Source organism: Leptodactylus fuscus, chromosome 1 (assembly GCF_031893055.1).
Source record: "Leptodactylus fuscus isolate aLepFus1 chromosome 1, aLepFus1.hap2, whole genome shotgun sequence".
NCBI classification, from domain to species: domain Eukaryota; kingdom Metazoa; phylum Chordata; class Amphibia; order Anura; family Leptodactylidae; genus Leptodactylus; species Leptodactylus fuscus.
This window is the reverse complement of record NC_134265.1, coordinates 141,399,819-141,412,401: the sequence shown is the minus strand read 5'-3', so window position 1 is coordinate 141,412,401 and position 12,583 is coordinate 141,399,819. Positions and strand designations below refer to the sequence as shown.

Here is a 12,583-nt window from a genome sequence, read left to right as displayed (position 1 = left end):
TGATTTCAATGGGTAGCGCGGGTATGCCGGCACCCATAGAAATCAATGGGATCTGGTTTGTACGCGCTCATTCTGAACGAGTTTTATGTTCAGAATGAGCGGAGCGTAACTCCATGTCCAGACTCCCTTAGTGGTCGTATCCATGGCAGCCAATCAAGATAACAGACTGTCACCACTAAGAAAGTTAGAGAAAATCTTAAAAACTTTGCAGAATTTTCAATTACTTATATTTGCAAAAATATTTAACTTTTAATTATCTACAAATTTAAAAATAATGATGTACATGGGAATACCCCTTTAACTGCATATGGCTAGGTTCACACATGTGCTGAGCACTCTGTCGATCAGGGGACTGGAGAACCCAAATGACCGAGTGCCCGTCTGCTAAAGCAGTTTTTATACTGAAACTGGCGGAGAGAAAAGTCCTCCATGAAGGACTTTTGTCTCTGCTGATTTTTGGCAGATTCTGTGGCAGAGTCTCCAATACAGATGTGAACCTAGCCTTAGGCTAAGGCCCCACTGGGCAGAAATGCAGCAAAAAAAAAAAAACGCAGCGTAAAAAAACACAGAGAAAACGCTGTGTTCTCTGTCGTGGAAAAAAATGTGCATGTACATGCGTTTTTCATTGCGTTTTTCTGTTTTGTGCTGCGGAAATTCATATCAGTTTTCTGTTGAGTTTTCATTGCGTTTTTGCTTGAGTTTCTCATGTGCAATAAAGGTTTTTGAAAGGGTATGTTGAAAATCCTAAGGAATTATGGTCCTCTGCTATTTAGGCCGGGGCCCCACGGGCCAGAAACACTGCAATTTGGCCGCGACAGAAACACCGTGGGAAAAATCATGGCGTTTTACAGTACTTGTAAAGTGGATGGGATTCATGCGAATCCCATGCCCACTTTGTGGAAAAAATCGCAGCGCGGACATGCTGCAATTTCCAAAACTGTGTGGTTTTGAAAATCGCAGCATGTCAATTATATCTATGGATACGACGGCGGCTTTCCCATAGATGTAATTGTAACAGAAAGTCCGCGGAGGATAACTCTGTGAACTTTCTGTTCAAAGCGCTGCGGGAAGAACCGCAATGCGTTCATGCAGCAGTTGTTCCCGCAGCGCTTTAGAGCAGTGGTTCCACCCCGTGGGGCTTTAGCCTTAGCTTCAACCAAACAAAACAGTGAGTTTTTATGTATAATCACTTTTTATTAAAGATTTTTCAATAACGTAAAATACAAACCCAAATAAACAAAAAAAATCAATAAACAAGGCTCGTAGGCCACAAACAATAGAGACAGACAAGGGGAAAACCCCTAGCTGGGACATCAATACAGTAGATGCACATCGCCTAGGCCGAGTGAAAAGAAAACTAGGTCGGAGAAAGCCGACCCCAAGCTACTGCTAGGGAAGGAGAGGAGAGGAAAAACAGACAAAAACACGGGTGACAAACACAAAGACCAGACAACAGGAGCAGAAGTAGAAGAAGAGACAGGGCAAGAAACAACGAGGAGCGACCAAAAGGAAGGGGTGGGAGAAGAAGAGGAAGAAGCGAGGTGCCTTTGCGCCCCAGCTTAAGAGAAGGAAGCAGAGAAGTTGGAAGACTTCTGGAACAGCACCCAAGGCCGCCAGAGGTGCTCAAACCTGGAGGGGTCGGGAGAGTCCTCCGCAACCAGGGCTTACATCCTCCGAATAAGGAGAAACTCCTGGAGGTATTCCAGCATGGAAGGTGGAGTAGAACTACCCCAATATCTCAGAATGACAGCCCTGGCGGCTGTGAGAAAATGCCCCAAGAGGTCCTTCTTAATCTCTGACAGCTTACCAGGGATGACCGACAGAAGAGCTAACTGAGGTGAAGCGACGACAGGGTGCTCACACACCCTAGAATACAAGGAGAAAACCATATCTCAAAATGGACGAAGGACATCACAATCCCACCAAATGTGGAGCATAGTGCCCCTTTCGGTACCACAGCGCCAACACCGATTGGAAACAGCATTGAAGATCCTATGAAGAAGGACAGGGCACCTGTACCATTGGGGTAGGATCTTAAAACTCCTTTCCTGCGCACTACAGGGCAAAGCCAGCTTGTGTCACAGCAGAAAGGATTTATCCCAGTCAGCGGACAGCAGACTCAATGAGAGGTCAGAGTTCCAGGCAGCTACATAGGAGGGGAGCTTTGCCGTGGAATCATTAAGGAGGGAATCATACAGTATGGACAAGTCATGTTCAGGAGGGTTTGGGAACTCAAGGACAGACTCCAAAGCCAGAGAGGGGGTGGAGAGCCGGGGCGGGAGGGAAAACTTCCTTGAAATCCCAGAGCTTTAGGAAATGCGACAAGAGAATGTAATGGCCAAAAGACTTGGAGCGGAAATGCGACGGGAACCAAGGCAAGGAGGAGAGCGAGGGCAAAATCAAGTCGGCTTCAATGGAGACCCATTGCTTGTCGCCACGCTGATAATGCCAGTCAAACAAGCTGAGTAATACCAAGGAGCGGTAATACAATCGAACATCAGGGAGGCCCCCTCTATGCTTGCACCTAGTGAGAGTACGATAATTGAGCCTGTTTTGCAAAGCACCCCACACGAACTTCCCAAATAACGATTGGACTCGGGCTAGGAAACCACGCTGAAGCGGGGTGGGAAGGGTCTGGAACAGGTATAAAAACCGTGGGAGAACATCCATTTTAAGGGCGTGAATGCGCTCAAACCACGAGAGAGACCGAGCGCCGTAACAACGCAGGTCAGTGGTAACTCTATCAAGGAGCGGAAGGTAATTAAGTAAAAAAAGGTGGGAGGGATCGGGGGGAATGTGTATCCATAGGTATTTCAAGGAGGTGGGTTGCCAGCGAAATGGAAAGTTACTCGCTAGGAAGGTGGCCTCCGCAGGGGGAGCAAGACATTGAGAGCTTCACTCTTAGGGTGCATTCACACTACGTAACGCCGGGCGTGTATGAGAGCCGTACACGCCGGCGTTACAGCAGACTGCCGAACACTTCCCATTCACTTCAATGGGAGCGCTCGTAACAGCGGCGTTTACGAGCGCTCCCATTGAAGTGAATGGGAAGTGCTCGGCAGCCCTGCTGTAACGCCGGCGTGTACGGCTCTCATACACGCCCGGCGTTACGTAGTGTGAATGCACCCTTAGAAAGATTTACTTTGAAATTACTGAGGGAGCCGAAACGGGAAAATTTGCACAGGACGGCAAGAAATGACACCCGCGGCTGAGTAATGTACAGCAGGAGACGCTGCCTTAACCATATAACGCTGCCTTAAACATATGGGAAGCTCATCTGCAGACCTTGAATCTCTGGGCAGTGCCGGACCGAAATAGGGTCAGAAAGTACCCCGTTCGCCCGAACACGTGCCGACGCATCGTTGCCATAGGATACCTGCACTTTCTCAGAATTTCCACCTCCAGATTTTCTCCTAGGTCCCCTGCCAGAATGCACCACTTACACCACCAACAGTCATGTCTTCCTCTTCTACTTGCACACAATACTGACTGTTCTCATTCAGCTCACCAAAAAGAGGAGGAAGACTGCTCTGACTAGGAGAAATAGATTTCTCAGCAGTTGCCACATCACTGCCAGAGATCTTGGTCAGTAAAGAATCTAAAGGACACATGGTTGACAGTCCAGAAATTATTTGAAGTAAATTGTGTTATGTAGGAGGAGGAAATCACAGAAACCTGACTCAGAATCCTATCACTCTCAAATGCAATATCGTCCTGTGTCTGAGATGAATGAGCTAAGTAATCAAAATCTTCATATGCAGGATGTACAACAATACAACATTCCAGCAGCTAATGATGCCAATAAAACAGAAGTAGTATTGGTGTTGCCAACCAAACTCTTATTGTTAGTACTTGCATGATTGTTTCCTTGCCCCCCCCCCCCTTTTGCCTCTCCTCTGCCCTGTTTTTTTCCAGTCATTTTTCTATTTCACACTGCTTAATTATAATAGTGATGCTGATTGACAACAATTCTGACACTGTGTATATCTATTTTTGTTTTTGTTGTTTTTTATTTTTTCACAAACAAGTACTTCAAGAAAAAGACCAGATTTTTAAATTTTTTGATTAGCGCAGGCTGCAAGATTGTATATATGAGCAGCAACAAAAAAAAACTCTTAACAAACAATTATATTATCAGATTTACACTTCATCACGCTGTGTATTGAGTGACCAGTGCCAAAAAACCCATTAAATAACGATAATTTTTTCTTTCAGGATTTTTTTTAAGATTTGTATAGCCAATTTGCTGCTAGAACAGCAGTTTGTATGTATTTAATGAAAAAATCTTGCTGATAAATCTTTAAGGTTAAGGCCCCATGTGGAATCCTGCAGCAAGTAAGTTCTGCAGGAAAAAACCACAGCCGCGACGCATTGTGGCTCTTCCTGCAGCTCTTTGGACAGAAAGTTGGCAAAATTTTCCTCTGCTGACTTTCTGCTTCAATTATACCTATAGGGAGACTGCCAGAGTTTCTGTAGGTATAGTTGACATGCTATGATTTCCAAAACAGTTTTGGAAATCGCTGCAAATCCTCAGCATGTTTTTTACTACATTATTTTCCATGACATTTATGCCGCGAGCAAACTGCAGCATTTACGCCACTTGGGGCACCAGGCCTAACAAATGATTTTTCACTAGCAGGAACTGACTGTCAGTAAAACATATGTAAACATACAAAAACACTCTGTATACAGCAGCACAGATATGTACATCACTCCTATCTATAATTTATATAATTAATCTGACTGTAATTGCTTAAATCTGACTACATTCTCCCATTCCTAACTCATTTTTGTAATTGTAAGCTTTTCAGAACTGAGTGCTCTGTATGATACAGTGAGATGAAACACAGGCCAATCCCTATCTCCACCATTACTGTAATAACGCGTGTTCAAGCCCATAGAACTTTATATACTGTATATTATTATTATTATTATTTATTTATATAGCACCATTAATTCCATGGTGCTTTACATTTGACATCAGCACCGTAAAGTGTCCACCTACCACTGTCGATTGGTTGAACGGCTGTTCTAATGCTGCTAGAGCGTCACACAGAGACTCGTACACACCTGATCAATACATGTGTTGGTAGCCATTTGTATCTCTTCCCCCATCAGTACCCATCACTACTTATCTTGCTGGCAGAGCTAAGGGGGTTCTAATCCAAGTCAAGGGCTAGGTAGCAGGTCCATACTATACAAAATATTCACTATGATAGTTTACATTTTTATTTCTTTTTCTTTTTTTTTATCTATTCGGGCTAAAAACAATTATTATGGGTGTGTTCATAAAATGCAAATGCAAAATAAGTGAAAGATACCGATTTCCAAAGCAACCGTCTGCATTTTCTCAAGGGTTCGGCTGATCATTACAATATTCATGCCACGATTTGCCAGCTACAAAAGAAAAAGTTTTAAGTGGAGTTGTGTTAATATTCTAGGTCAGTTATAGGTAGCTCACAGCTTCATATAGTTATAAGGTTCTTAAACTGTTGCCGCTAGCCCCCTAAACAGCTTAGTTTGCAGTGGAGAGGTAGCCATGTATTGTCAATCTTGCTCCCATTGCCATGGAGAGTACATTTGCATAGACAGCCACCTCTCTATTGAAAAATGGAGACATTGGATACTGTAGATAATGTGCATCTGACATAGAGGACATAGGGTACTGTATATAAGGTGCATCTGATGAGCTCATAATGTGATAAGTTCACTACCACTGCTTCAGGTGGTGCTCAGAGCAATGATCAAAGGTTTTACACATACCCAAATGTATATATTACAATAACACATGGCAACTATTTAACAGTATTTATAATATTTAATCCATATAATAATAGCAACATTTTAACAATAACAACAATATAATAAAGTGTCTACTCTTAGAGAGTGTCATATGTACTTCTTAACTGTAGAATAAAGAACAATAAACTATTATACATTTACATATTTCGATTTAATATATTTCTTTTTCATTCCTGGCATTCAACCAACATAATCTGCTTTCCATTTCATGGAATGAGTCCTCTACATATTGTTAGTTATTATTCAGGGGTCCTGAACTAGTTCTGAAATTCCACATTCAAAGTCCATATATCATCAGAAAAATGTGTGGAACAGTCCATTTTCCCAGTCTTTTAGTGGGAACTATAAACAACATGTGCCCACTAAAAGACTGGGAAAATGGACTGTAACAGTACGGCAGATGTCGGGTATTTAAGTATGGAGGTCGCTCAGGAGCTGAGCAGCTGCCACAGCCACCTTGTTTTTGTTGTATTATAAAGCAGAGATGCAGCACTAATGACCGCCATCAGTTGCCGTACTGATCACAAGAATTAACCTTTCGGGCACCTCAGTCAAAGCTGACCGAAGCGCCATTTTGCAGGCAGCATATGGGTGCTGCTACTTTGCCATGGATCACAGGCACCAGGAGCAAGATGTGGGGCCGCTTCCCTTTGTCATGAAAGATGGGAGCCTATTGAAGGCTCCCTGGAATGCCTGCCAGGTCTACAAACCTATAAAAATGTGTGTCCAGTATGGTGAATACCATAGTGGGATAAAATATCAAAAGTTCCGAACCGCTGTTTTTTTTACTACTTCACATATGATAAAAATATGAATAAAAAGTGGGGCCACATGGTGGCTCAGTGGTTAGCACTGTAGCCCTGCAGCGCTGGGTCCTGGTGTTCAAATTCCGCCAAGGGCAAAAAAAAAATCATCTGCAAGGCGTTTGTATGTTCTCCCCGTGTTTGCATGGATATCCATCCCATATTCCAAAGACATACTGATAGGGAAAAATGTACATTGAGAGCTCTATGTGGGGCTCACACTCTACATTAAAAAAAAATATATATATATATATATATATATATATATATATATATGAATAAAAAGTGATGAAAGCAATAGACACTTCCCAAAATGGTATAACTAAAAAGTACACATGGTCCCACAAAAAATATACCTTATGTATCCCCCTACACCAGACCTGGGCAAAGCACAGCATATCCGGCCCTCTGACTGATTCAGACCGGCCCGCACAGCTTGACTAGGGAGGCGTGTCTAGGGGGGGTGTCTTAGTGCCGGCAGGACAGTGCAGGAAGATGGAGACATGTGGTGTGTGTCATAAGGTACTGGGGAATGTGAATTGCAGGGTGGAGAGTGTGTGTCTCTATATTTGTCTGTCTGTGTCTGAGTCTATATGTGTCTGTCTGTATGTGTGTGTGTGTGTGTGTATATATATATATATGTGTCTGTCTGTGTGTGTGTGTGTATATATGTATGTGTGTGTGTGTATATATGTGTCTGTCTGTATGTGTGTGTGTCTATATGTGTCTGTCGGTCTGTGTCTGTATGTGTGTATCTATATGTGTCTGTCTGTCTGGAGGTAGGTGGAGGGGGACCTGTCTGCCTCTAGTTGCCCCCAGTTTAATGTCATCCTCCAGCTACCCCTACGGTTTAATGTCTGCTTCCAGCTTCCCGATTTTAATGTCCCCCTCTAGTTGCCCCCAGTTTCATATCCCTCTCCAGCTATCAATTTAATGTCCCCCTCCAACTACCCCCACTGTTAATGTCCCGCTCCAGCTGTCAATTTATTGCCCCCCTCCAACTACCCCCACTGTTAATGTCCCCCTCCAGCTGCCCCAGCTTCACGTCCCTTCTAGTTTCCACCAGTTTAAACTGGGGCACCAGCAGAGGGACTTAATACTGTGGGGCAGTTGGAAGGGAACATTATAATGTGGGGGCATATAATGTACGGGTGACTGTAGGAGGATTATACTTTGTGGGGGCACATGGAAAGATGATTGGGAATGGGCGGAGTCAACGTAGAAGTGGGTGGAGCTAAATTTGCCGTGGTGCGGCCCTCTAGCATAGTTTCAATTTTTTATGCGGCCCCATGGGAAAATTAATTGCCCACCCCTGCCCTACACAGAACTGTAAAAAAGTAATGGGTGTCAGAATATAACAACTTTAAGAAAAACTTTTTTTTTGCAAACTTTTGGATTTTTTTTATGCGGTTAAAATGTACTTTAAATAAAACTATATAAATTTGTAAGTTCTGAAATTGGACCAAAACATAGAATAAAGGTGATATCTCATTTTGGCTGCACAGTGAACGCCATAAAAACGAAGCCCATAAGAAAGTCGCATAAATGCACTTTTTTTCAGTTCCATCCAATTCTGAATTTTTTCCAGTTTCCCAGTACATTGTGCAGAATAATATTTGGTACCATTATGAAAAACAATTTGTCCCGCAAGCATTAAGCCCTCATGTGACTATGTGAATAGAAACATAAAAAAGTTATGGAGCTTGGAAGGTGGGAAGTCAAAATAAAAAAATTAAAAATGGCACCGGCGGGAAAGGTTATTATAACGGCCAAAATTGACTTCACCAATGTAATTCTTCACTGCTGTTATTCTGAACAAGCACCTTTCAATAAATGAATGCGCTACTCAGAATAAGCGGCATGTCTGTATTTTTGGCTTTGTCCTACTACACTTACAAGTAAGTCATTTCCTATCTAGAAATGTCACTTCTTCCCAAACCATTGATTTATCAGATTATTGATGTTGGACTGCTACTTTTTTGAACACTACTGTAAATATAGATATATATATAGAGAGAGGGGTTGGTTCCCCAGATCATCACATCAGCAGTAGGGGTGTTGCTTCACAGCAAAGGCAGGAGTAAAGTGCTCACCACAAAGCCTCCATACTTGATTTCTACCATAATAGGATACAAAACAGAAAATGTCATGTTCATGACACCATAAACAAGGCGACACTGGATGGCTTTCAACGGTAGGGCATGTAATGGGTGCTGTGACATCAGATTTCCTTCTTGTAAGCACTGGAAAATTGTCTAGGCCAGTAGATCTCAACCTACGGTACCCCCATAAAATGTGCGTTTTGTCAAACCCAAAACTGTTAGAAAATTCCTATGTAAGTATGTATTTTAGTAATGTAGGGCCCACTCATTATATTGTGTGGAGGGCCACTATGGGACATTATACAATAGAAGGCCATTACAGAACATTATACTGTATAGGAGCCATCATGGGATGTTATACTGCATGGGGGTCATTATGAGACATTACACTGCATGGAGGGCTCCTGTGGGGCCTTATAATGCGTGGATGATTGATTTAAAAAATTAAGTGGGAGCCACTGTAGGACATTATACTGCATGAAGGGTTGCTATGAGGCAATATACTGCATGGAGGGTCGCTATGGGATATTAAACTGTCTGGGGGCCACTACAGTATTTTTTCTGTAACAGGAATCTTTGGCATGAATGGGGGAGGGCAGGGCTTTTTGAACAGCATGGTGAACCCATGGTGGTAAGTAATGAATGCAGCTTTCCATTTACCACTTGCTCCTTAAGCATCACTAACCATGGGGGCCATTATATTATATGTGGGGGCCATATTAGTATATGTGGGATCATTTGATTATATGTGGGTAAACTATGGGTTAACTATTGTTAACGAAGGGTCAAAATTAGATCTTGTTTTATTAATATTTTTATTAAAGTGATCACTACTTTGAAGGTACTCAGGTGGGACATTTTCTCACTAGGGAATACTTAACTTCAAAAGGTCTAGGCAGAGACAGGGGTGTGTAGTGAAGGTATGTCTGTATGGTGGACATAAAAATTATGGAAGTACTCATTCTGGTTAGCAGACTTAATGATCCTCTCTACTGGTGGACTGTCTGGAATATCTGATGCCTGTTCACCATCTGTGTGTGCCCTCCTATCATCTGAAGACATGTCTAGCAGACAATGATCTCTCACCAAGAGATACACTACCCAAAAGTTGCATTTGAGTGCCTTTTTATAGGGCATATGGGAAAATACTTTTATGCCATCTTGAGTTTTGGGTATATTATTTTTGCCAATCAGTGCTGAGAATATAAATAAGGAATATTACTTTTCATATACTGTAGATAGATATTTATACATAATATACATATTTGTAACTTGTATTATTTCTTAAAAAGCTAATAAAATGTTTTCAAGTATTTCCAAATGTCTCTGCAGTGCACCTATTGTAAAACAGCAAGGAAAGATAAAACTCTGACTTGACCCAATTAGATTCCACAACTATTTGGAAATAAAGAACCTAATTCATGAATCTGAAGTTAACACAAAGTCCTCGTACCTCAATTGAATATGCTTTACCGATTCCATCTCCAGCTCCAGTCACAACTAGAAGAGAAACCAGATACACTAATTCATTACACTTCATTGCATTGACATAGAGAATGATCTGGTAAAAGTTTAGCTACATATATTTTACTTTAACTTGTATTATTTTGTACAATGGAAGTATGTTCAATACCATTAATAACACTACAAACAATGCAAATGCTTCAATGAACAATACATACAAAGTCGTGTAACAAAACCCTTGTCTGTAAAGTAAATATGTATGTAGCACACATTGTGATGTGTGTTATTATCCAGGCTGTCATATACTTCCTCTCAAGTTGAAATATATCTGGATGTATTAATCTTGAGCGGAACATGGTTCACTGAGAAGTACATTGAAAAAGAAACAAATTACATCTATAAATCATAACACGGCAGTTATTTATGCGCTATTTTAGAATGAAGGAAATACTAACAGTAGGGTGACATTATACAGAGACCTTGTCAGTATCAATAGTTTTAAGATCCACAATAAATCAACAACATGTGCAAACCAGACAACATTAGAATCCTCTGTGAGCATTGATACAAGATGTTCCCCTTTGGATTGCTTGTACTACAATAGTCAAAATATATTGTATAATGCTTTGTAACAAACCATACCATTGCCAGGAAATACAATAGTTTTAAATGTCAGTATTAATACCATGGGGAAAAAAACAAAACATAAAGGCTAAGACCACATGAGTTGGTCCACTGTGAGGCTAGGTTCACACCTGCATTCCCATTTCTGTTTGGGGGGTCCGCTTAGGGACCCCCCGAACGGAAACCTAATCCACTTAAAAGAGAGGTACCGGTCAAAACTCACAGATCACAAAGACGATAATGGAGTCCGTTGGGTTTCCATCGAACGGAGTTCAATTGCTGGTGTGAACCCAGCCTGAAATACAATGGGCATCCTGCAGTGGATCAGTCAGCAGCTAAAAATGGCTGGTTTTAGTCTCTGCCTTCAGCCACAAATCCTGGGCATCCTGTGTTCCCGGCCTTTAGGTGTTTTGTTTAAATTGTTCCTGGCACTGGGTTTATTCACTGAGGCAAGTCATATAAAGAAAGGATTAATACTTTTACCTGATCCAGTGAATGATAATGATGGACCCATCAGAACCCCCAGGTCACCTGATTGGAAGCAGCGCTCTGGCCCCTCAATCCTTCCCCAGTCTCTAAGGCAGACCTGGGCAATGTACGGTCCACAGGCCACATCCGGCCCTCTGACTGGTTCTTTTCGGCCCACATAGCTTGTGGGATAAAAGTAGATGCTGAATGGGAAGTCCGCTAAAGGACCTGTGATGACGTCATCACAGGTCCTTTAGCTCACTAGGATAGGCTAACACTCGTTAGTGGGCAGAGCCACACGGGACAGTGTGGTTTCTGTTACACAGAAAGAGCAAGCTGCCGGGAATGGAGACTGAAGGAAGATAAGGAGAGAAGAGACAGTATGTGTGAGTAAGAGGAGGGAACTGTGGGCAGATGTAGGGGGCAGTTAAACTGAAGGTAGATGGAGGGGGGACATTAAACTAGGAGGCAGATAGATGGTGACATTAAACTGGTGGGGCAGATGGAGGGGGACATTAAACTGGGACAGCTGGAGGAGCATATTAAACCATGGGAGAAAGCTGGAGGGGGACATGTCTGCCTCTATTTGCCCCCAGTTTAATGTCCCCCTCCTGCTGCCCCCAAATTAGAAATTTGCTCAGAGCCCATCATATTGAGCACAAGTGCAAATCCATCAACAAATAGCAGCTCTCCTTCTGACAGACCGAAAACATCCATAAACTACAAGGGAACCACTTCATTTTCTTTTCTGCAGGTAATAGTTAGGCTGAAGTCCCATGTTGCAAAAACGCAGCGTTTTTGCTGCTGCAGAAACACTGAGGAAAAAAATGCTGTTTTAGGCCGGGGCCCCACGGGACGTAAACGCCGCAATTTGCCCGCAGTGAAGACACTGCGGGAAAAATCGCAGCGTTGTACAGTGCAGGCAAAGTGGATGGGATTCATGTGAATCCCATGCCCACTTTGCGGAAAAGATCGCAGCGTGGACACGCTGCGATTTGCAAAGCCGTTGCGGCTTTGCAAATCGTAGCATGTCAATTATATCTACGGAAACGCCAGCAGCTTTCCCATAGATATAATGTTAAGAGAAAGTCCGCAGAGATAAACTCTGTGAAATGTCTCATAAAAGCGCTGCAGAAAGAACCGTGGGGCCTTAGCCTTACACTACCTGGAAAATGTATGGGATTCTGGTTCACATTGCAAAAAAATCTGCTGACAGACAATCTGCATTTTCAAAAACGCTTTCTGTCATTTATACATGTCAATTACAGTAAATGCTGGTGCCTTCCCTATAGGTATAATAATGGCAGAAAGATCGCTGAG

At 42.4% G+C, this 12,583-nt stretch overlaps 1 protein-coding gene across 1 annotated transcript in view; it reads right to left on the bottom strand.

Annotated features, from left to right (window-relative positions):
- Positions 1-12,583, bottom strand: part of HSD17B3 (hydroxysteroid 17-beta dehydrogenase 3) — a 60,524-nt gene that overhangs the window by 38,522 nt on the left and 9,419 nt on the right. The window contains exons 2-3 of the mRNA XM_075263426.1: positions 10,161-10,207; positions 5,322-5,397 (exon numbers count right to left, since the gene is read on the bottom strand). Of these exons, the coding sequence (XP_075119527.1) occupies positions 5,322-5,397; positions 10,161-10,207 (123 nt within the window). The remainder of the gene's footprint in view (positions 1-5,321; positions 5,398-10,160; positions 10,208-12,583) is intronic.